Raw genomic sequence first — 26,318 nt, 5'->3', positions numbered from 1 at the left:
TGTTCTTCAAATGCAAAAAGGACACATAATGGCAAACTAATACTTCACAGAATTTACATTTGTCTTCTTTTCAAAAACGGTATGTTACTAACAGTCTTCATGTGTAAAACAAACGTAAAGCGTATCATAAGTTGGAAGTAAGTAATACATAATTTGAGTGCAGCGTTAAAATGGTCGGCCCGTTAACTACCCAGAGGGCTGACATCTGCAGCTGAATCACGTGGCTGTAAACAAGAATCAACTGCAACCCCAGAGATTCTAAGCATTGTCACCTGCCTCCACCCTCCTGCTCCTTTGTTCTTCACCTCTTACTGCAGCAGCTCAGTCTTTTTTGTAGGCGTTGTCGACTCACCTTCTCCAGAGTCCGACACATTGATGGGGCTGTCCCTTGAGAAGACCTCCGTCGACTCCCTCCAAGTGCAGTCGGCAATGGTCTTAAAGGAATGGTTGCCACATTTTGGCCGCACCTTCTGCGAGGCATTGTTGACAATCTGTCGGCTGTTGGAGGTTGCTATTTTTATCTTAAGGGCGGCATCCACGCGGTCCACCACTGTGTATGTGCCAATGCTGCCGTCCTCAAAGCCAACGATGATGTTTAGTGCCCGCTGAGACAGAGACAGGAAGGTGGGGGTCTTGTAGAGTGAGCATGTGCCAATGCTTTTACCATCAGCGAGGCGCATCACGATCAGGTTGGACACAACACCAGCCTCGTCGTCTTCATCACAGCTCCGGAAACAGACGTATACAAGATAACGACCGTCTCTTGATAACTTCTGACGCCAGATTATACCTGCAGCGTGGACAAGCCTTAGCTTCCCGCTGTGGAGATCCAAGACATTAATATTCTCATCACCTTTTGAAACAATTCCTAATTTCCCATTGGGTGAGATCTGGAAGTCCTCTAGATTTTTGAGGAAGTTGGTTGGCAACTGGACTCGCCTACATACTGACTCATCTGCCACACTCCAGATGAAGACAGTCTCTGTTGATGTGATGAAGACCACGCAGTCAGGGCAGTCGGGAATGAGTTTGAAGTTGACGATGGTAATACCATCATCACAAACAAACTTCTTTGATACACTGCCCGACCACAGGCTGACAGCAAGGAGCTTGTTTTTAGATGTTCCCACTAGGAAAGTGTTTGCTGTGGTGATCAGTGCATTCTGGAGAGTGACTAAGATGTTGCAAACTTTGTGTCCCGTGGCAAGCCTCCAGACTCTGGAGGCATTCTGCTCACAGAGGGACACCACAAACTGGTCGTTGTGGGTGATTAGCAGCTGTGATATTCTCTGTCCATTGATGCGGAATATGTTTTCTCCAGTGTTGGTTTGCCAGATGTACTGACTGGACTTGTCGTCTGAAGTTACCATGAGGTCCCCTGAGGAGGTTAGGACACAGTTCTCCACTATGCCCTCGTGCTTGAAGACTGTCTCAATAAAGCCAGTGCTAAAATTCCACCTGTGGACAGCTTCTGAGCCGTCCATGGTAAACACATAGTCCTCTCTGCCAGAAAGCTGCAAGGTCTGAATCTTCTTGCCTGTTTTGTCAATGTTGGACATGGCGGTGATAATGTCAATGTCCCAAACAGATAGAACTCCACTGCTGGCAACAGACAGCAGCAGGTTGTGGTGGACTGATTTGATGAGTTTGACAATAGCCCCTGAGATCTCAATCAGGCTAGCCATGCACTGTCCACTGTCTCTCCTCCAGACAAAGATGGAGGAGGTGTTCTCCATGGATGCCACAATGCTTTGTCCATTCTTGGAGAGAACAGCAGCAACAAAGCGTTCGGTTCGTTTGGCTTTGAACTTCTCTACCATTTTCCATACTTTTGTGTCTAGAACCTCAATGCTCCTGGCCTTGCAAATGAGAATGGAACGCTGGTCTTCAGATAACTCAATGCCCACTACTTCACTGTCATCCCCTCTACAATCATAATCCTCCATCAGCTTAGGGTTGGTGACCTCTTTGGTGTTCCACACTGACAAACTGCCTTCATTGTCGATCATTACCATTTGGTTAAGGGTATCCAGCACAAGGATGGATTTGACGAAACCCCCAGAAAACTCAGAAGTCACAGTGGCCAACTTGTCTCCATTTCCCAGATGAAAGATAGATGCAGTGTTGAGGTACTGACCACAGAAGGCATACATCCCATCTGGCGAGCACTGGACACAGGTAACCTCGTACCAGCAATGGAACTGGTAGAGAGGCCAGCCGTAGAGTAGGTCAATGACGTTGACATCTTTACTCGCCTCTAGCCAAGCTAAAGCATGATGGGTAGACAAAGTAAAGCCATTGATGAAAGCAACCCCACCAGTGACACCACCATGCTTAGACCCCTTGATTTCAACCTCAGATAAAAGGCAGGACTTGTGATTATCGTAGATCAGCAGTGTATTTTTGGTTGTGGCCACAACTAGATACTTTTCATCAGATGTTAGCCTGATTCCCAGCACAACAGATCTGGCTGTGTCAATCTGTCGTAGAAGTTGTCTGCTCTCTACATCCCAAGTGCTGACAGACCCATCTTCCAATGCTACAAGGACTATATTTGGGGCTAGAGTGGGCAAGATTTCCACAATCTGCATGTAGCTGGAGCACAGAGGAAGCCTTTCTGGACTGTACGTGACGTCCATAGAGGAGTGGAGAGGCACAATAGAGCAGTACTTTGGGCCATCTTTGTCACACTCCAGAAGTAGGTGTCTTAGCTTGGGTAGGGAGGTCACAACTGGTAAAAGTCTTTGCTGCAGTTCTGCAGACAATGATGCTGGGTTCTTCAACACTTTTACCTTGATGCTACGGAGAGTGGTGGCCAAAAACTTCAGCTCTTTTTCTTGGGTATAGCTGTAAGCTAGGTCAATGTCTGTTAAAGCCTTGTCAAACTGACCAATCTTGATCATTGTGTAGAGCCAGCTAAAGTTCATGATGACTCCAAACATGAGGTCATCAGTGCGGCCACTCCTGGAAAGATGGTACACCAGCTCTGTCATCTTTCTGTGATTGACAAAGAAAATATCTGGCTCCAAAAGGTTGCATTGAAACACCCAAGGCTGTTCTGGTGTCTGTCTGTCATAAGAGTACTTATCAGAAGAAGTTTTTTCATGGGACTGCTGATGGTGAGGGTTTTTGTGATGAGAAATGTTCAGGGAAGTGAAATGGTTGTTATCGTAAGTAAAGATTTTCTTTCGGCCTCCCGACCATGCCCCCAGGAAGTACTCAGCTAAGAGGCTGTGCATCTGATGTACATCCTCCTCATTGCTAAGATACAACTTCTGGGCAATGAGATGCAGGTGCCTGTTGGCCCAGACCATCAAGGTGACGTTTCGTACCTGACGTTCGACCAGATAACCCTCCAGCTCCTCTCTGAGCTTTGCAACCAAGTCATAGGAGATCCTCAGTGGGTTTTTGAGGTAAGTTGCCACAATGACATCACCAAGAACTATGTTATCAAGAGACAGGATGTCTTCTAGTTCAACCTCAGTTAGCCCAGATTTGGCCATGGTGATATATCCCAATGCTCTGAAGACAAATCTTTGGCCCAATTTGTTTTCCACAGAGTAGAAAAGTTGCTCTATGCTTTCATGCACTGTGGAGCAGAGGGACTTATCATCAACGTCTTTGTGAGACCTCCAGTGAACAACTTCTCTGTAGATAAGGTTGACAAACATGGGCAAAGTACACTTGGCAAGTGCTTCATTGACATAGATTTGTTGGCCCGAGGTAACCTTTCTCTTCACCCCCAGCAACTGTTGTTTTAAGGTTTGACTGCAGACCTTGCGATCTCTCTGGATTAATTCCACATAATATCCCTCGTCATGGATGAGGTGGCGGAGCTTCTGCAGAATGCCATGTTTGTTGGGCAAGGTTGATACTACAATGCGAACTGTCCGAGGCAGATGGATGGGGAGCCACCAAAGCTTGCGAGCTTCATCGGCATCCGAGAGCTGCTCCATGGCATCCAGGACGATGACCAAAGGCCGGTGGAAAGAGGATTCCCCCAGGAGGTTGATCAGGAGCTCCCTCATCTCCTGAATCTTGTTAGGCAAAAAGTGAATCAGGCAGTGGTAGTTTATTGCAATCTGTTCACAGATGCTTTGGAGGAGTGTTCGTAGGTCTATGGAGAGCTGGCTGGAGCCAATAAAGCGAACAATGACCACTGGGTCGGTTTCAGGGCCCATCTCTTTCTGCAGCCACGTGTAGGCCTGAAAAACAGCATTGAGAGACGACTGTTACAATACACAGAGAATTACTATTTAACAGAAGGACCTCTAAATATATGTATGCATGGACGATTATTACACAGTGGCAATCACATTAAGATGGAAAGCATGTATTTTCAGTGTTTGTAACATAGTTCTTCTGTCTGGTCAGTCAAACGATGGAAATAACCGAAGTAGGGCAGACATATTCATTGTTATTCTAGCAGTAAGAAGCAGGGCTCATTACAACAGCAAGGGAGAGATGTTTGAATAGATTTTTATCTCATGATAGTATCTGCTGTGCTGCATTAAATCTAACTTTTACTAGAAATAGAAATATGAATAAAACCCAGCAATGTTAACTTTTAATATTCTCAGATGTTCATGAATACACAAATTTCCATCCAGCCCGAGACATATTCCATGAATGAGAACTACTCTAATTTTGAAGCTTCACTGATCTCATAATTTCATTCATGAATTCATTAAATGCCACAGCTGAGATTTCAGCAGGCATTAAGACGTTATTTGACACTTTTAGGGCAACAGCGATGACGCCTACTCCACATTTAGCTTTGAGTGTGTCAGGAGAGAAAACAGAGAGCGACACTGAATCTGTAGAGTATTGACAATTTCAGATGTGTTTTACACATAGTGTGATTCAGTCTGTACTTAAGGAATGACAGCAGGAGCTGAATTTATAAGAACTGGGCCAAAATTATGAATCCTCTTTTTGTCATTCTACTTAAGATTTTAAATTGACTTCACGAACATCGTTTTGACTATTACAATAAGCCACAAATGGAAGTCTACATAACTTTAATTAACCTGATTCTTGCGCACAGTAAATGCCAGCCATTATCATGGGCCCCAAATCGAGTAGTCTCTTAAGGCACTGTTCTGAATGGCAATATTCTCTAACTGTGCCAGTGCAGCCACTGAACTGTTAGGAACCAATTACACGTGGCTTGAGATAATGCTATTACAGTGTTTCTAGCAGATGGTTTAATCCACACTCATAAACACTTATTCTTATTCTGTAGTTGTGTACACTTTGACTGATGTCTCACGTCCTCACACACCTTACGCTAACCTTGTGTTATCATCACAAAACCGTATTGAGGCCTAAGGCTGCTAGTTTAAGGTGGCGAGCTGAGAAGACCCGAGATATTAAAGTGCCAACAGAAATCTTTCTTTTTTAACCTGGATTCTTTTCTTCTCAGTCGACTGCCTTAATAATGAATTATAAATCAAACACAAAGTATATGTCCAGAAGGTAAGAGTTTCTGCCATGTCCTCACTTTTATACAACTTCTAAAAAAGTGCGAGCTTGTGTTTCCGGATTTTGCCACTATCTCCAAATGTCCAGGCTTTTCTTCGTCACATTGTGGATACGATTAAGAGGTTATATCCCATGCAGATTAAATAAAGAGGAATGAGTCAGACACAAATTAGCACGAACACATTTTTTTTTGTCTCACTACAAACAAACTACGGCTCAAAAAAGAAGACAGAAATGCTCCGGGGTTCAGATGAATCAAAGCAAACAGGGCAAGTGTGAATCGCACCCAGTGGACATCAGTAGCAGCGCCATGGTCCCAGAACGCTTTATTCAGCAAATCGTTTAGCCTGGCTTTAATCTAATAATATCCCTTTCCCCTCTGAACACAGAGGCCACAAAAAATATCAAACTATCAGTTTTTGTTTTAACTTGCAGTAAGTACCAAATGGCTGGAGATTTATCCGCGGGACACAATTTCAGACTTCATGATAAAAACGTTTAACTGATCTGTGATCCGCCTTTAAAGGGAAACTACTGTTTTTTACAACCTGGACCTTATTTCTGGCATAAAATATGATCGTTTACTCACCCATATAACTTTTGTGTCATTTGTAGTCAATCGGGAGATATTTAGATCCGCGTATATCCATATAGTGGGAGTGACTGGGGCACCCAAACGCAGCCTCTAAATAACACATTATCTGCTGTGAAATTCGTTCATTTCGCCAATATTTTGTTATCATAAGCTAGTGCTATTCCTCTCTGAGTCTCGCGCTCAGAGATGACATCATCCAGGTCAGAAGATATCATCCAGGGTCTGTAGGTCAATCTACAGACCCTGGATGATGATAACAGATAACTCCGGACTCAATGGGAAAGAGCACTAGCGTATCATAACAAAATATTGGTGAAATGAACGAGTTTCGCAGCAGATAGTGCGTTGTTTAGAGGCTGTGTTTCGGTGCCCCAGTCACTCCCACTATATGGATATACAGAGATCTAAATATCTCCCGATTGACTACAAATGACACAAAAGTTAAATGGGTGAGTAAAAGATCGTATTTTATGCCCGAAATAAGGTCCAGGTTGTAAAAAACAGTAGTTCCCCTTTAATGTCTGACTTACTACTCATAAACAACTGCACAAAATCCTTCTCCACCCTTTCATTAAAGGATGAGGTGGACAGCATCTACAAGGTAAACTGGACAGTCCAACCTTACAGCGGGTGACAGTGAGTACATCTGTGTACTTGGAAATCCTGAATTTTAAAACCATGACAGGCCATTTCTATGTAATTGTGAGAAGCACTGGTTGATTTTGAAAAAAATAAGACTGACACATAAGATTTAAAAAAAAAATAAAAAAGAAGAAGAAGAAAGAAGAAAAAGCACATTTTCACTTAAGGAAAAAGCGCGACTGTCGAAATGTTACCAGGACGCTTTGGAAACATGAAAAGAACAAGACTGTTTGAAAATGTTATGGCATGAAAATCAGGAGAAGCCCTCAGAAAGCAAGTCTAATGGAAACAGACACATGCTCCTACCGCACTGAAGTAGTGCTGCTGATTTGTAGCTGTATTGCCTAAAATGACTGTGGAAATTGTTATTCAGCGAAGTAATTCTCAATCTAGACTTTCTATTAGTAATACTGCGAGGAATATCATATTTTTCTTTTTCCTTCTCTGTTCTTGCACGTCTTCCGCTGTATCTTCGCCTCTCTTAGTGGTCCTCGAGCTCTATGAGTGTGCGTGAGTGGGCATTTAGTTTTGTTATTTGCATCCCCTTGTCTTTTACTTCATTAAAGGGTGCAGAAATACCAAAATAGCAACAGTGCCGGACACAACGCAAAAACTAGAACCGAGTGCCAGCTTGGTGTGTCACTGCCTTGGATCTCTTTTTCTAGTTTTTAATTTCCACCTTTTGTCCACTGGTCATCATGAACCATACAGTCTGGGATTTAATCATTGTTCTGTTGCTTTTATTGCACCTTGTAGTGTTTTCCAAACCTGCCCCAGTTGGACAGTATGAATGGTTCTTACGATTAATGTGACTTTTATTACAAAGGTTGAACAGGAGGGGTAGATATGTGGGTGTTATCTTGACTACACTGTGATCCTAACGTAGCCGGGCAGCCAGATGGCATGCACGAAGCTAGAGACTGAGCAGAGTGTACGGAACATGTGCACGAAACGTAAAGCCTACACACACCTGTGCATCCCTAAGGAAGTACATGCAAGCGAACTTTCCTGATATCTGTCTTAAAAAGTAGACCGACGCACAAAGCTCTACATAAATGCGGACTGACATGTAAACACGCACACTTGCATGGCTTCACAGGAAATCAGAGACATGTGCATGGCAATGGACTGTCTCCTGGCAGACACACAGATGGTCAAGCAAGTGTCTGATGCGACGAGATGAACAGTTGTACGCCCCCTCATGCGCTGTTGCACAAAGATGGACACATGCTCGGATCACACCCTCTACGAGAGCCAAGGCGAGGGACTAAGAGGAAGGAGGATGACACACAAGAAGGAAAATGATGCCCTAACCCTTTCATCTTCTCACCTCTTTGGCCACCTCAGACAGCAGCAGTGTCTTTCCGGTGCAGGGTCCTCCATACACTACAAGAGGGCTCATCCTGCTCCCCTTAGACGGCATGAGATACTCTTGAACGTAATCCAGAGACTCGGTCTTGTACTCGTAGAGGGCCGCGTAGCTTTTGCACAGGGACAGGTGCTGCAGGAGCTCATCGTACAGCGGGTCAGTCTCCGTGTCGAAGTTCTGCTGGACCGTGGCCTGGATGATGTCCACCATGTCCTCGTAGAACTGCTTGCACAGACCCTCTACGTAGTGGCTCTCCACTTCTTGGGAGTAGCCCAGCTTCATGTCGCAGTGGGTGACAGAAGAATAGACGCGGAGGTTGGAGGCAGCCACCACCGTGGGGATGAATTCGTCGCGCACCTTCAGGAGGCGCTCGTAGGCCTCCTGGTTGCGCATGACGCGATCGGCGCTGACCACGATGTCCATGTAGCGGCCCATGTCGGGGATCTTGGCGAAGCGGTCGAAGTTGGAGATCTTGCGTATGTAGCAGACGCATTTCCTGAGAAAGGCAGGCGTTTGTTTCCCAAGGGCAAAGTCTAACTCGTCCTCCAAGGCTGAAACGAGAAAAAAATACAACTTTGGCATTTTTTTTAGGTGCAAAAACTCCTCCATAACTTCTTACTTTTGAGAAATTACTTCATCTGACCAAATGTTTGAAGGTTTAATTCTGGAGGTTTTGGAAGCTTTCAGCCTCCAATTGGATAGATTTCTCCTGAGCCTTATTTAAAAGTAGCCAGCACTACTGAACTATATCACAGGCTCCCCCACAAAGAGCCCACTGACGGAAACTCTGCCAGCATCTCCTGTGTAGTTTAACTCACATGGCAGCCTGTTAATTAGGTGGGGAAGTGTGAAAGGAAAGTTCCAAGAGACGGTACGACTTCCTGCATATAGCCCATCCAAATGCAGTTTAAAGGCCACCACCACATACAGAACAATCAGTCAGTAATTAGCATAATAATCCTTTAAACTGCATAAAAACAAACATGAACAAAAGCAGAAGAAGTTGTCTTAAAAGGTGTTTTCAGCCCTCTCCTAACATCGACGCTTGGTTCAGTAACTGTGAGGTGAAGCTACCACGTGATCGATCAATCACTGTCATTTGCAGAGGTGGAGCTGACAGGTCCTGATAGCATCTCATCGCAAGTTATCAGTGTAGTTATAAGGTGAAGGTCGACAAAGCTCATTAAAAATGTGTGATTTTTCCCTCCTGAAGGTTAATGGCCATCAATTTCAAAAACTGAAGGGAAAGCAGGAAGGCTACTGTACGGGCGAGCCGCAGTCCAGCACACAGACAGACACGCTCCTCCCTGAGAAGAAGCCATCAAAATACATGACACGTAAAGATGAAAAGGAAAGAGGAAGTAGACCTGAAACTAACCAGAGCAAAGGAATTTCTTGGCCTGAGCGCTCTTCATGGTCCCCTTCTCTTGAAGCTGCAGCACGGCCGTTCGGAAGATCCTCTTGATCTCCTCCGACACATTCCTCCAGGCCTTGTCGTTCTTGGTCTTGGCTGCGCTGCTTGACTCCATCTGAGCGGGACAGAGGGGGAAGGGAGAGGGCAGTCTGACTTTACAGTTCGGAACGAGGACGCTCGGGGACGCTGTCACTCATGCAAGTCGTGTGCAGAAGTGTACAGTGGCAAAGAGAATATTCATGCGGGAAACATGCGCTTAAATTTTAAAACTTGAGAAACCGAGCCTTAGTTCAAGTCAAGCTCAGCTCACAAACCTGACTACATGAGTTGATTATTAATCTATAAGCCAGCCCACGTCAGCTGATAGCTCAATTGATGCGTCCAATGGCGAATCTCAAAAGGGCCTACCTTAACTGTTTCCTCTGCAAGCTGCTTTTGCTCTTAAAGGGTAACTACTGTTTTTTACGAACTGCACCTTATTTCTAGCATAAAATACGGTCGTTTACTCACCCATATAACTTCTGTGTCATTTGCACTCGTTCAGGAGATAATTAGTTCAGCGTATATCCATATAGCGGGAAGGACTGGGGCACCGAGACGCAGCCTCTAAATAACGCCACGCACAACTGCAACATGGCTGAATATTTTTCCGATTCTGAGATTGTAGACGAACCATAGCAGTAGCAAATTACAGGTAAACAAGCCGACAATCACGGGTGCGCGCGGCGCTCAGAGATGACATCATCCAGGTCAGAAGACATCATTCGGGTTCTGTAGGTCAATCTACAGACCCCGGATGATGATAACACGTAACTCCGGACTCAACGGGGAATAGTACTAGCGTATCATAACAAAATATTGGTGAAATGAACGAGTTTTGCGGCAGATAATGCGTTATTTAGAGGCTGCGTCTCGGTGCCCCAGTCACTCCCACTATATGGATAAACATTGATTTAATTATCTCCTGAACGAGTGCAAATGACACAAAAGTTATATGGGTGAGTAAACAACCGTATTTTATGCCAGAAATAAGGTCAAGGTTGTAAAAAACAGTAGTTCCCCTTTAAGTTTGGTTTATACTCCTGCTAGGGATCTACAGAATTTACTGAAATACTGCAACGTAGAAAAGGCATGGAGAGGCATAAGGAGGGAGAATTTTCTGTGCTAGTCCAGCCACGTGAACAAGGAAATGTACCTGCTGTACCTGAGGTGTAGATCAGATATATATCTGAGAGACAAACTTTTACGAGAAAGTTTTCTGATTTATAATTAACTGTGCTGACAGGATTGTTATTTAGAGACTTTCAGAGGGTCATTTGCAAGTGTACCAAACATTTAGAGGAAACACCTGTTCACCAACTTAAACAAAAAAAGCCGCTGTTCTTTTCAGCACATTAAGCAAAGCTAATTATATTCACCACGGGGTAGATCTGCGACGAGCCAAATTAACTTACAGAGTTCTGGTAGTTCTTGAGCATTTGGGCTTTGGGTTTGAGGTAGTATGCGGGTGGCACAGAGTTTTCATCCCTGCAGTACCACTCTTCCAAGATGTGTGTGTCCAGCCCCGCCTCCACAGCTGCATCCAAGATCATCTCAAACTCTGCTGACTCCACCTCCCCCGGCACTCGGATGCTGCCGTATTTCTCTCCCACCAGGCCCTGAGGGCAGACGGAAAGGAAGACAAGAGGACAGGTGAGGTGAGAGAGAGAGAGAGAGAGAGAGAGAGAGAGAGAGAGAGAGAGAGAGAGAGAGAGCGAGAGAAGGAGACAGGAAATGTAAAATGAACATCATCACAATCTTTCAAACGGTTTTAGGGCTCTATTTTTTGGATCAGTGGCGCAGGGTGAATGGTGGAGTCGATGACGCGCACAGCGCAACTTATTTAAGGCAATTTCGAGAGCCACGGGCGCAACTGTGGTGCAGCCGGGACATCTACCAGCCAGTCTGTGGCATCAGGGACGTGGCTGCTGCCTCCACAATCCCCAGCCTGCTTTGCACCACAACCACTAATATACAGTTTACAGTTTGAATAATGAATAACAAAATGCTGCACCTCTCTCCCCATGCAAAAATATTCCTGTTTGCAGCAGGGAGCGTTAAAAATGACGCGAGCAAGGGGGAAAACCTGTTTATGTCTTCGTCTCAAAGTATGTCATGGCTAATATCACTGGAGATACGCAGAAGACAGAAAGTCAAGCTTTAAATCGCGGAAGAGTAATTGTTGCACGGTTTGGATACGAAGAAATGGGACAAATGGCAACAATGCAAACACTCTTTGCACAGGGCATGAAGCAATGCCTGCCTACTCTCACACTATACAATACTGCCAAATATATATGTATACTGCTGGTATATAATACTGTGAGATTTAAATGTGCAGCTTTGGTAAAAGGTAGAAATATGGTCTTCTGGTTATAAGCCAGTTATGTGATCGAGCTTGTATGTCACAAGTATGTGGACACTTGATCTGATGGAATTATCTGGTTCTTTCTGTCTTGTAAGGTAAATATTAGTTGACATGATGAGTTCCCAGAAGGGACACGGATATAGAGTGGGTCCGTCTTGGTCATCACTAATTTTTAAGGCACATTTGTAAATGTAGGCGTGGCGGTTAGCATTGATGCCTCACAGCAAGAAGGTTCTGTGTTCGATTCCATCTGGGGCCTTTCTGTTTGGAGTTTGCAGGTTCTCTCCGGGTACTCCGGCTTCCTCCCACCGTCCAAAGACATGCTGGTTTAACTGGTGATTCTAAACTGGCCGTAGGTGTGCATGTGAGTGTGAATGGTTGTCTGTCTCTCCGTGTTAGCCCTGCAGTAGACTGCGGACCTGTCCAGGGTGTACCCCGGCTGCGACAGGCACCAGCCCTCCCCCGTCGACCCTCCAGAGGACAAGTGGTTACAGAAGAAGATACAGAATGAATGAATTTGTAAATGCAACCATCGCGTTACGGTCCAGTCAAAACTGAGCCAGGTTCTTCTGCAGCCCTGCAACCTCCCTGCACTGGCGGACCGCCCACATTACAACACCGTTCTTTTGAAATAGAGGATAAATAGAATAAATAAAAGACTCTCTCTCTCTCTCTCTTTGCCCCTCTGCTTCTTATTTTAGTGAATTATAACTGATTTGTTCTGCTGCTGCGACAACAAACGTTTGAATGACACACAGACTTGGCCAAATCTCCTAATTCCCAGTAATCAGCAATAATAAGAAAATGAGCAGATTTGCTTTTTATGTAGAACAGATGGGACCATTTTAAGAGAAATGAATGCATTAATTAATGGGTGGTATGCGGGTTTGTAGGAAGACAGTGAAATCAGATTTATTTTTTTGCTTCTGTGCTATAAGTTAATGTCGTTATCGTCACGTTTCATACATCAAGACAATATCCATAATCTCTCTCGGGAACAAATCAAATCGTAGCCTTTTTCATCCTACGATTATCTCCCACTCCTAGTTTCATATCTACTGTGAGCCCCAGCGAGTCTTCGCCTCAGCACCTATGCACAGGCCTTTGAGTGACAGCAGATTCAATAGCAAAGCTCGATCCTTGGTGTTCTCTATCAATCACATTGGAGGGCAACGAGAGCGAAGATTCACTGGAAACCCTCCATTACATGACCAGCTGATCTTTACTCCATGTGTCATAATTCACATGCGCCCAAAGCCTCGGGGCGGAGAGCGAGCGAGGGACAAACCAAACGACTGTGAGCTCCGATGAGCAGGAAAACGACGGCGCTCTCGGCAATGACGCTTCAAAGCCGTTCCATGCTGGACTCCTCGTTCTCTTGGCATTCGCGGCGGGAACAGATGCAGAGAACAAGCGGAATCGGCTGATGGCATGTGGCACGGCCTGTAGGACGGCCGACTCTAAAAAAAAAACAAAAAAAACACACAAATGCCCGCGCCACGCTCATTTGCATTCAAGTTTGATGTGTTCGTTTGGATGCAAGTAATATCATCTTTGGATCCAGACTGAATATTTGCACGATACAAGTAATTAGCAGGCACAATTTCAGTTGATTAGAAGTATAAATCCTGCACCAAAATGAAAGAGCCAAACAATAAAAACCTCAATATTACAGTAATAAAACAACTAGATAATAAAATGCACGAGCTCTCCAGTGACCGGAGCATACAAGTATGTCGGATGGAGCAGGAAGCCTAACAAAAAAAGAAAGCTAATTTAAGAGCAAATCAAGACTTAGACGATGCAAGAAGCAAATGAGGGGAGACAGCTGGAAGTCCCTCTATGTGAAAGTCCCTGCCAAAATAAAGGGTTTAAAAGGTAAGTAGGGCAGGCGGCTCACTATCTCCCATTCTGACTGACAGAAAAGGTCATGAGTGAGATTTGTTCCTAGTGGTAGGTAGCGCTAAAAGAAATTCTTAAATGGACGTATATGCATTTATTTTTACTTAGCTCTTAACGACTGTTCTTTGCCGTTGCTAGCACGCTTCAAAGGTACCTAGATTTGCACCTAGAGCTGGCTATAACCTCTGTCTCTCATTGCAACCTAATGTCATGTTAAAAGAAGACAGTCCAGTTGGACAACGTGAATTTAATCCTTGCACAGATAAAACAAGGGTTTAAATTCATACCGTATTTTCTGTTATTAACTGTATTTAAATGTTACACGGGATGAGAACTGGACAGGACAGGATGTGCTTGGCCAAAGTAATGGTATCTCGGACAACAATGAGTGTCAAACGTCCCGAATCTAATTAAAAGTGAACGTCAGACTGGAAATATCTCATCCAGAAGACGCTATCGTCAACACGCCCTTTTACTGGGAAAAGAATCCCATGTACTTCACAGAGACCAACCATGTAAACGCCTTAAAACTAGTTTAAATGTGTAAGTCTAGCTGTATATCGGACCAGCAATAAATAACCAAACACTGTGTTTTTGTTTTGGACGCAGTCGGGATGACGTTTCTCGACAAGAAGGTCAAAGCTAGCCCACTAATGAGAGGTCCTTTCACCATTAAGGTGTGTTGGCAGTCTGTGAAATGAGTCACTCACGTTACTTCCCCATGTGCGCTTACCTTATAGAGCTCACAGAGGTGCAAAGACAAGCCATTTTTCTTTCCACAAGTTTAATATTATGACCTGTAGCTTAGTAATATTAACGCTGATGCTTGTCAGCCTCAGTGAAAAGCAGATGTGAGGCGACAGGAGGCTAATTCATAGCCTCCTTCAACCTGCATGGCTCAGCTATTGGCCGGTGACCAAGCTAAGGTATGGGATGTAGCATAGTTAGTTGTCAGAGCATAGTGCTATTGCTGGTTAACATAATATATGGTAGAAAAGTAGTAGACTGAGTAGTAAAACATTTCACTGGTATTTTGTTTACCTAGACACTCACTGAGGTAAAAATAGATGTCTGGCTTTAACACCTCTGACCACTAAGTGGTGCTCTGTGGGAAACTAAAGGGACTGAAGATGGACCAAAACATTTTTTTTTCTGTGTATTGCACACAGATCAGGCATAACATTATGACCAGCTTCCTAATACTGTGTAGGTCTCCCTTGTGCCTCTGAAACAGTTGTGACTCATCAGAGAATGGACATGGGCCTTCTGAGGGTGTCCTGTGGTGTCTGGCAACAGAATGTTGTAAGTGGGGGTCTTTGGGTCCTATGGGTTGAGGGGAGGGGCCTCTGTGGATCATCCTACAGATACTTGATCAGATTGAGACCATTTTTGTGTGTGTCCCTGTGTCAGGCTGCATCCTGCTGGGGATGGCTGTTGCCATCAAGGAGTGTCATTGCCATGGGGTGGGGGTGCCTGGTCTGGTCTAGGTGGGTGCTACATGTCTAAGTAACATCCACATGAATGCCAGGTCCAAACGTTTCCCAGCAGAACACTGAATTGTCACAAGATGGTCAATGTTATTTACTTCAACTGTCGGTGGTCATAATGTTATGCTTGATCAGTGTATTTACATAGTGACATAGTGTCTCTGGATCATTCTTGTCATTTTCCACTGGTTTTGTTTTGTTGCTACTATTTTGCAACCAAGTCCAGGACAAGTGCAATTTGTTTTCCTCCAAAAAGGGGCGGGGACTAAGTTGTTCTAAGTCTAGATGTACTGGTCTGATGTAAACTAAAGTTAGCCAGGCTCTAATATAGTAGCATCCAGGACTGTCTACACAGTGCTTTTTATATGTAACCCAACAAAAATGATTAACGACTATCAGTTAATGTAGCTAAGCTGCAGTTCAGATTTCTACATGGATGATCTAGTGCACAGTGCACATTTTGTTCTTTATGTAATATCAACCTTTTTTAGCTGAAGAAGCCTGCAAACAGGTTAACACGTGACCGCTGAGGTCTCGAATCTTCTGAGAACCTGTGAATGCCCTGCAGGTCACCTCATCTTCCTGCCTTAGACGGCCCTCTATGACTCACGGCGCTGCAGGGATGTGTCAGTCGAGGATGGAAGCACTGGGCTGAACTACAGTAATAGAGAGAGAGGCATTTAGTGTGTGTGAGCGGTGGAGAGAGCACGGAGAGCAGCTACTCGCCTAGTTGCTGACAAAGTCTCTGTCAGCTTGCCTCGCGGTGATACAGCAGGATGAATGGAGTGGGTGACTGTGTGTGTGCGACTGTGTGTGTGTGTGGAGATTAGAATAAAACCAACTGGTGTTTCCCATCAAAATGACAAAACCAGGTGTTCGAACGCTAACGCAGACACAATAGATGCACGGACAACGTCACACGTTCACACCAGTCTGCCCGGCTGTGTAATCTACTGACACTTCTGTCACCCACTTGACTTACCACACTGTAACAAATGTCCAAATATTTGCAGGGAGGTTTTAACACCCCGTGTCTTAGCCAGAGAGAGAAGGCCTGGAATGAGGCCATCTTAAGTGGATTACTGCGTAGCGGCTGACGAGCTTGAACCACCCTCTTCTTTCTTTTCAGAGGAGCTGTGGTTGTTTTTTCTTACATTTATGAAGCCGCAGGTGCTAACAACACAGTAGGCTAAAGTGACAATAGCAAGGCAGATAGTGTCCAAATACAGTTCCAGTTTTAGCTGCACTCCTCAACCTCCCTCGCTCCCTCCCTCCCTCTTTCTCCAGCCTCTGGTTTTTCATCCTTGGAAGGGGTTTTATACTCCGGCTAAGTGCACTTTATCTGATGAGCCGGCCGGGGAGAGGCAGCTGAGATATTGTACACGGCTACAGTATGAATTAACAAATCAATCACTCACGCGGTCAATTAATCAATGAAACACACAGTCAACTGTTCTGATATTTGCTGCATAAGCTCTGGCACAGCAGAGGGACCCATGTCTGGAAACAGAACCTCGTGATCCGCACAAAGAAATGTTTAATTTCCAGCGACACGCTTTCTCTCAGTCACAGAGCTGCGTTTGATTCCACTGTGAGCCGACGTCCTAGTAGACTATACAGTACCACTGTCATGGTGTACTGTCGTAGAGATACAAGATATTAACACGTAGAGAATGAGAACTTGTTCTAAACCCAAAAATGTGGGAATTCTTTAATCAGAGACCTAACACAATGGACGCTTTGTAAAAATTTCAAAGCGTACCACAGCAGCGCAACCACCACGCGCGAGCATCTCAACAGAGAACATCCTCCGGCCTCAACATGACAACAGCAGTGTCAGTATTTGGACTATCACAATGAATTACAGTGAGTTTTGCCTGACTGCGGGTTGGTGGTCAGCTCCCGGGAGTCGTTTTCAGACAAGAACTCAGCAAAGACTGTTAGAGCAACGCTAAAGGCTAGTATGGCAACACTGCTCTCCAGCCCATTTGTAAGTTTGTTTATGCACATACAGACCTGCAAAATGAAAGATCACCAATTTACATTCAGGTTATTCTTGCGTATAAGCAACACCAACCAAAACTTACTGTAACAGTCCAGTTGTTTGGTAGTTGGAAAGCCAACAGACGTTTTCACTGTCCACTTTGCTACACATGTACCAACTGAGATCAGGCTTTTCTGGATTAAGTCTCTTTATCAGAATGCCGGGCATCTCAGGCGTAATAGGGGATGAACGCAAACGCCGCAACGATTCGACGGATTGACCTAATCAGCATCATCGGTTGCTTTGACGCGACGTCGCAGCCACAGAAAAGTGCGTTGCTCCTTTTTCTTACAGCCTAATGTGGACATCCCCTGTTAGTTTACTATGATGAACACAGACGTTGTAGTGTATTTTATGTCCTGTCGTTCTGAACTCTCATTAGAGCACCGAATGTGAATTTATGCACTGCTGAAAGTAAGAAGTCCCCACAAATGACTCCTGAAGGGATATATTCTAAAAATTACCACCTCCAGCTGGTTTAGGATATTAATGAGTCTTTTATAAAAAAATATTTGTGGCCTGTTTTGGGGGATTTAAATCTTGAGTGGGAACAAACGGACCTCTGTTTTACTCTTTACACTAAAAGGATTGATTGTGGTTGTTGTTTTCCAAGACTTTAAAAATGCATTTGTATGTTTTATAATCGAATAAACATGCAGCACCGATTTGCATAAAACTCTCCAGACTGTGCGTGATGCAACGTTTGCGCCGTAGCAATCTATGACACAATTCCCGTTGTGTAATTAAAGTCAAGAGGTAAACCAGTCGGTCCGGGCTATCACATTAACAGTTACATCATTTAAACTCAATGGAGGCGACGCGGGAGGAGAAAAAAAAAAAAAAAGAGCTACAGTATCCCCGACTATCATCTTACATCCAGCGACTCGGGCAGCAAAACTGGAAGAGCCGCATACTGCCCGGTGATACGCGTCCTTGAGGCATTTATCAAGTTTTAGTGTTTTCTTTTTTATTTATTTTTTTTAACGAGAGGGAATTTGAGACTGTCGGAAAGCCGAAGAGAGGAGAGGAAAGAGAAGAAGAAGAAAAAAAGAAGTCATGGCTCATTGTCATGCTCAATCTTTGGGTCAATGACACCATCACCATGCCAACCCCCTGCCATCGCCATGGAAACCAGCTTTTATTGGATCGACAGGTTAGAGAAAAGCCCCTCTTGCCTAGGTGTGGTATGTGTTTAACAACCCTACCGTTGCCGCCTGTATCCACCTGTGCCATCTGAATTACATTACCACGCATAAAAAAGTAAGACAACTTTAAATTTATATGACTACAATACAAAAAAAATATATATTTTTTAGGCGTTAGAAAACAAAAACGTGAAGGAAAGTAGGAAACAGGGAAGTTACACAAGATATTGATGCAATATCTTGCGATGAATCATTCGTGGAGGTGATTGAGAAGCTCTGTGGCAGCAGGGAACATGTGTCAGTCCTGTTTCTACAGTGCAAACATCAATAATCAATGCAGACGTAATTTAGCTTTTCACAGTTTTCTTCCTTTCTTTTGTTCACCCCCTTTTCATGATCCATGTGCCGCGCTCTGTGACAGTTGTTGTGGGCTGCAGACCCCCCAGAGCTGTCTCTCTTTGAAGCCTGTGTGCACACTGTGTTTGTGTTAGCCGGGGTGACACTTGGAAGACACTTGAGTGGGAGAAGGTGATGGTAATAGAGTGTGGAGAGCACAGAAAAAAAAAAAAAGAAGAGGGAAGAAGGTGAAACGAGAAAGCTGAATGGATGGGAGACGCACACACAAGCCGACTGGAACCTACTGTATGTTGCTGCAGAAACAACAAGACCGTAAATTCCGCTGACGCCCCCCCCCCCCCGTCCTCGCATACATATCTGGGTCTACCACCCTGTAAAAATAAACAACGGGACTCCGGAGATGGCCCAGACAACCCAGAACTGTCATAAACGAGGATCCAAGCCCCTGATCAAAGGGCCCGCCGCCACCGCTCGGAGCTTCCCCCGGTCCTGGAAAACGGGGGCCCTGTGTGGCGACGCCGGGGAGCCGGGCTGCAGGGACGGCGGGAGAGCATCTGGCTTAATCTGGTGGAGCTATTGTGGGCACTAAATCCCACATTCACCGCAGAGAGCGCACCGCCAGGACACGCCATTAAAGATTCAACCAGACAGATGGGGAGGACGTGCGCTGGAGATGCATGCGTGAGCGCGTGGAGAGGTGTTAAGAGACTGTATCACCCGGAGTTAGAGTACAACCCGGCAGATTCTCTATCTCATTGACAGAGAAAACGCCTCGGGTCAGGATGCTCAATTTGCATGTTCCTGTTTGAAAGCAGCACAGAGAGAACGAAAAGTGCACCAGACAGAGACGGAACGAGCGGCTCTCAGCGAGCGTACCTGTGTTTATGCAGGTCTGCTTTCCCTGAGTGTGTTGTGTACTGATGCTCGAGGTCGGGCGGGGTTAAGATGGTGAAATTGCAGCGGGGACAGAGGGCGGCGAGGCTGAAGGGAATGAATGAAATCACTGCGGCGTGAACAACACTACACCGAACACTGAGCCGGCAGCACAAAAGTGGAAGCTGCGTCGCTTCCTTTTAGCTCGCATCTGGTCATTTCAGCAAGGTGTAGCCTGAATGGGCTTAAACTGCACTGATCAATATCACATACAAGGTCTCAATAGACTTAAGAGGCCAAGACATCAAATTTCACTTTTAGACAGCCTGAAACTTCAGCTCATAAGAACAAGAAATCTGATAAAAAACCCACCAGGCAATATTAGTAAATAAATAAATACTCTGATATTGTTGTAATATTAAGGCACTCTGGAAAGGAAAGTGCGTAGGTGAAAAAAAAAAACAACTGAAGATGTGGCACACACATCTCACATCTGTTATAGCCTGCAAAGTATTGTAGATCAGGCAAGAAACACAGTGATTGCATCTGACAGTTGCTCTGCTCTAGCAACCATTAAATGTGGTGGATCATTAGTCGGTGAAGAGTTTGTAAAATGAAACGTTCCTCATGCTACACAGCCAGGAAATGAGCGGCTTAACCAGCTAGCTTCCTTTGGGTCCCGGCTCATGTCGGCATTCGGGGAGAATGAGCAGGTAGATATCTTGGCTAAACAAGCAGCGAGCCGTGAGAAGATAGACCTTCAGAATCCCATAAGCACAACTGAAGCCGAGTCAATAATCAGATCACATGCAAATTGAGCCTGGCAGGAGTACTGGGCTGATAGAGACGCTGGGAGGCATCTATGTGGCATACTAAAAGAGGCTGGGGTCGCGAGAAATGTGAACTGAAAGAGGAAGGAAGGAAACATCATCACACCTCAGAGAATAGGTCATACAGGTCTCAATTACATGATTCATTCATTCATTCATTATCTGTAACTGCTTATCCTCTAGAACAGCAGTATCCAACATACGGCCCGGGGCCCAAAACCAGCCGTCAGAGGGTGCAAACTGGCCGGTGGGATAAATCTGCAATTCCTAATTCCTCCACTAGAGGCCACACTGTTTTTAGTAAGATTTAAGGACAAAACCCAACAGGAAAGGCTCATTTAAAGGGGAATTACCGTTTTTTACAACCTGGACCTTATTTCTGGCACAAAATACAATCGTTTACTCACCCATATAACTTTTGTGTAATTTGGAGTCGTTCGGAAGATATTTAGATCCAGCGGAGTGCTGAGTATATCCATATAGTGTTAGTGACTGGGGCACCGAAACGCAGCCTCTAAATAACGCATTATCTGCCGTGAAACTCGTTCATTTTACCAATATTTTGTTGTGATACGCTAGTGCTATTCCCCGTTGAGTCCGGAGTTACCTGTTGTCTATTTGCAGACATGCAGCGGTTTGTTCTTGACACCAAAGTTATATGGGTGAGTGAACGATCATATTTTATGCCAGAAATAAGGTCCAGGTTGTAAAAAATGATAATTCCCCTTTAAGCTACTGTGGGACTAGATGCCGTAACCTACACATATAGCATATGCCAGTGCAAGCCTGTAAAAACATCACCCAAATGCTAGTTGGCCCTGTGTCTTTTTTGGCAGTCGGGTTAATTTTTGTTTCTACTTCCTGCTTTACTTCACTTGTTCATAAAAGTTTCTGTAAAAGGATAGTTCATTAAATGTAAACATTTTCATAAATGGTCAGACCGTATTTGTACGTCCTTGCTCTAACACAAAGACATTTGGAGTTGTCGTTATTTAGAGGTTATTATGCTATTGTGTTGTGTGTTATGTCTCGCCGTCTTGAGATCAAATTGGACTGTATGTGAACTAAAATGAGTTTGACACCCCTGCTCTAGAAGGTTGCAAGTCTATCAGAGAGCTAACACAGAAAGACCAACAACCATTCACACTCACATGCTCACTTACAGCCAATTTAGCTTCACCAATTAACCTAACAAGCATGTCTTTAGGCTGTGGAAGGAAGCCGGAGCACCTGGAGAAAACCCAATCAGGCACAAGGAGGACACGCAAAGTCCAAACAGAAAGGTCCCCAGCCTGCCGACGGGATCCAACTTGCTATGAAGCATCAGTGCTCACGACTAGACCACTGTGCCCACGGTTTCCATTACACTTCACACAGAATAGGCAAACACCCAACTGGAAAGTGTACACACACTTTCTTAATGAAGTCATTAAGAATAGCAATTTGTCATTATCTGAGCTCTTGAGTAGGGTGACAGGCACAATACAAAATTACATTATAACTTTTTAACAAAAATCTAATTCACTTAAAAGATTGTTGAGTTTTTTTTTTTTTTTTTTTTTTTCCTGTTTAATGTCTTGTTCCAGATTCCAGTCCAGATGATGGCAGTAATGCACCTCTAAAATGGTTTACAATGAAGAAGAAGAAGAAGAAAAAGAAGAAGAAGAAGAAGCTCAAGTAACAAGTCACATGACAAATGTAACTCCAGTAACTTATATCCAACACACCTAGTGGTAGAGTGTTTGAAATGCTCACCTGCTACCACCTACAATCTATGCGGGAGCTTTAAAATGCAGTCACAGTGTTTGTGTAATGATCACTAAGCCACTTTCCTGACCAGACGTCCACTACATTCATGGGATTTTCCTATTGTTCCAATGACACCATTGGAGGTAAGCCCTTGCACTTCCTGCTTGAGCTAGCATCTGTGAGCTAACGTGTTCGTTTGGTTCAGTTGCAAGATCTGCTTGCTTCAGGGCTTGTTTTCTGCAGATCAGCTTGAAGAATACGTCATACCTCTAAATGAACTTCCTGATCTTGATGCTTTGCGATGCTGTTGATTTATGAATGGTCTGGACGCTCGTTGTGACAACAATGAAAAGTAAAGTGGCAATCTAAAAGGTTTTCCATTCCAGAGACTCTGTTACCTACCAATGTAACAAAGTGATGATTGAGTCTATAATCCATAAATGAAATTATATGAAAGTCCTTGCATTCAGAGTATTTAATACTGAGTGTCATGGACTGGTGATGTCTTGCAAGAAGCAGTTTGAGTCTCTGGGATGTGAGGTTCCAAAACACTCCTGCAATGACCACTTTTCACCACAGGAGCCGCCAAATACAAAAAGATCTCTTTTAGATTGTCACTTTAAGTCCATTTAGCATTTTAATCGGTCTGATTTGTAGATAAGATTACTTCCCAGACTGTGTTGAGGTCAGTGTATGTTCCAGAGAAGTGATGAAATTCTGAACCTGAATTCAGATTGAACTGTGTGGCAGCCAAACAAATCAGTGGATGAATTTGCCGATGCTGGCTCACACAGTAATTTCTCTTCATGAGTGACATACTTTAATTAGTAAGAAGCATGTTTCTGGAACACGCCTGTAAAGCCTGTAAATAAACAGCACACACACACACTTTTTGCAATCAAGTGCGATTGTTTGCAACGGACAACAACTTTTGAATGAGAATAGCAGTGGGCGGCGGTGCATGCAGGGTTGGAGGAAAAAATGCAACACTCAGTGTGAGGATTCGAGGATTACGCTCCTTGGAGACCAGAGCTCCTGTTGTACCCATAATGCATTACTACCTGTGATCTCTCACCTCAATTTCAACCTCAAGAAACTGATCTGTTCCATTTGAATAATTCACCATCAATTTCTCTTCCCGTCGAATTCTTCTCTACATCCCTGTCATCATCCTTTCCTTTTCTTATGCCTGGCTCTTTTTTTTTTTTAACCTTTTATGTGTCTTAAAATTACCTAAAAAAAAAAGAAAATGAAATGTCAGCCATAATTACATAGCATGCCGCGCTCTTTTTTTTGCAGATGTTATCACATGCTCATGCGAGTGTAACTTTAAGCATGCTTTTTGTGTCCTTTACCATTTACTCGCTTTCCTATCTTCTATTTGAAAGAAAATACCGTCAGTGCTGCCAAGTGGGTTCACCCGATGCTCTGTGCCCGCTGTCAACATGGTGGACTAAAGTTGTAGATGGAGTTTCCTTGCTATAAATGTTTAAGGAACTCTGTGCGTTTATCAATATAGGTTCTGTGCTTGAAATGTCATCAGTCGCTGCCCAAGTGTTGTTCCAACTGAAAATCTGACCAAGTACAGTTTGAATGGCCGGATGTGCTCTTGAGGTAGCTTGTGTGGACTTGCAGGGATAGCAAGGTATCCCAGAATGCATTTAGCTGGCTTCACTAAGTACACTGCTGCATTATCCTGTTCTCCAGAGTCTGTACTTCAGAGTCAAACTTGTCAAATCCGAACTATCAAGTACACAAGTCCAAAGTTCACGTAGTCCCACTGGTCGTTGCCTAAGTTTAAATTAGTTCAACTTGCTACCCGCCCACCTTGCGTCACCAACAGTTGGTTTTTGCTACAACTCGAAGCTACAACTCGAATTTCATAACCTTACATGGTTTCTTGTCCACACATTTTTTGCAAGTCTCTTCCCGTGACCACGCCCCTTTATTATTTAATAAGGATAATGTGTGCAAACATTCAGGTCTTAGGGTTGTTTGTCCACTCATTGCAGGGTTGGTGATTCAATCCCCGGCCCCTCCACATGCGGAAGTATCCTTGGGCAAGACACTGAAGCCAAAGTTGCTCCCAAAAGCAGCTTCCACCATTTGTGCGTCAGCGTGAATGAGAAGCATTGTAAAGCACTTTCAGTAGCGCCATGGTAGACGGTGCAGACCATTTACCACTTAATGCCACATCAGAGCCAAGTAAAACTACAGAGGAAGATGAGGCAGAAGCTGATTCAACAGACCTATAATGTAAGAGTGAACTTGGATAACGTCCATTACGTCAAACAGTTACACCTACTGTAACAGTAACTCTACAAATACTCACAACAAAACACGGTCCGGCCGAGGTCTTCAGACATTCCTCCAGAAGTTTCATTCGGAGTCGCTGCAGCTCTGGGCTGTCCCACTCTTCTGGATCTACGCCCCAGTACAGGTCCACCACCTGAACACACAAACATGAACAAAGAGTTAAGTTACTGTGCTTTGGTAACAGTGGAGATGTATTAAATGACAAACTGTGTCTTACAGCTTCTAAATAGGGTTTCTTGACAAATATCACATAAAACAAGCATATGATACTTTTTGATTTTAAAAACCAGGTTAACTATAGAAGGAAGACACATTTTGCGTTCCTAGGAAACCGCCTGTTTGGCAGAAATATTAAAACTTAAACACTTCAACAAAATATGAAGCAGCCGGTTTCCGTACATGCGTGAGGTGTAATAAGATTAGCTGTAGGGAAATAAAATAAGCTGAGAACTATTTAAGCAAATAGATAATGTATTTACGTGAATTTAAGGAAAACTGATGCCAAGTTGTGCCGTTTTCCAAAAAGGGACAGAGTATAATTAAGCTAAAGCGAAACAGCTCAGATGGGTATTAGTCGGCTTAAACTCTAAAAATCTCAGCTGAACCACAGCCAGGTACTGTTTTCATCCTTGACTTCCACACACACACACGCACCTGCTAGCGTGACCAAAAAAAACAGCGACACCACTCTCAGAGAGCAGCAGGGACTGAACGCACGAACACGCTCTCCCCTCAACACATTCCGTCACATTTTCGGCAGCCGAGGCGACTCCAACTGTAAACACGCCACGGGGAGAATCTCCCGCCGGGGGGTGGAGAGACGAGTGAGGAAACGCCTGCAAACGTGTGGCCCGCAACACGTTTGCCGGAGGACAACAAGCCCTCCCACTGGCGGCTTCCTAGGGTTTCGGATAGCTTTTAGCCTGCTGGCTTGGTCTTGACATGTAGAGTACAGTAAGATACACCAAGGATAAGCAGGAGAGGTAATGGGTGGATGGATGGCTACACCTGGTGGTCTTTGCTGCGTGGCGGCTCAGGTTTCAGTCCTCAAAATGTACACTGATCAGGCATAACATTACGACCACCTTCCTAATATTGTGTAGGTCTCCCTTGTGCCTCCAAAACTGTTGTGACTCATCAGAGAATGGACATGGGCCTTCTGAGGGTGTTGTTAATGGGGGCCTTTGGGTCCTATGGGTTGAGGGGAGGGTCCTCTGTGGCTGATCCCACAGATACTTGATCAGTTTGGGATCGAGTGAATTTGGAGGCCAGGTCAACACCTTGTGCTGCTTTTTAAGTTGTTCCTAAACTGCGTCAGGCTGCATCCTGCTGGGGATGGCTGCTGCCATCAAGGAGTGTCATTGCTATGGGGTGGGGGTGTCTGGTCTGGTCTAGGTGGGTAGTACATGTCTAAGTAACATCCACATGAATGCCAGGTCCAAAAGCTTCCCAGCAGAACATTGTATTGTCACAAAGATGGCCAATGTTGTTCACTTCACCAGTTGTGGCTGATTGGTGTATAATGATTCTTTCCTCCCCTTCTTCTTATAGCCGGCACTTCCGCTAGTCTAACTCTGCTTGTGGAATGAAAGGTAGAAGGTTTCTAAAGAGGGAGCTAGTTCAGAAGATATCAGCCCGGCACAATGACTGACACATCTGCAGTTAGGCAGGGAACAGCAGTGACTGGCAGGCCCATATAACCGG

General features: G+C 44.5%; 1 protein-coding gene across 1 annotated transcript in view; it reads right to left on the bottom strand.

Moving 5' to 3' along the window:
- Positions 1–152: 152 nt before the first annotated feature.
- Positions 153–26,318, bottom strand: part of nwd2 (NACHT and WD repeat domain containing 2) — a gene marked incomplete at its 5' end in the record, with an annotated part of 49,431 nt that continues 23,265 nt past the window's right edge. Inside the window, 5 exons of the mRNA XM_084548722.1 lie at positions 153–4,205; positions 8,052–8,641; positions 9,469–9,619; positions 10,959–11,162; positions 24,631–24,747. Coding sequence (XP_084404848.1) covers positions 309–4,205; positions 8,052–8,641; positions 9,469–9,619; positions 10,959–11,162; positions 24,631–24,747 — 4,959 coding nt within the window. The 3' untranslated portion in view covers positions 153–308. The remainder of the gene's footprint in view (positions 4,206–8,051; positions 8,642–9,468; positions 9,620–10,958; positions 11,163–24,630; positions 24,748–26,318) is intronic.

Source organism: Chelon labrosus (assembly GCF_963514085.1).
Source record: "Chelon labrosus genome assembly, chromosome: 1".
Classification (NCBI taxonomy): domain Eukaryota; kingdom Metazoa; phylum Chordata; class Actinopteri; order Mugiliformes; family Mugilidae; genus Chelon; species Chelon labrosus.
Note: the sequence above shows the minus strand (reverse complement) of the source record. Positions and strands in the feature narration are given on the sequence as shown.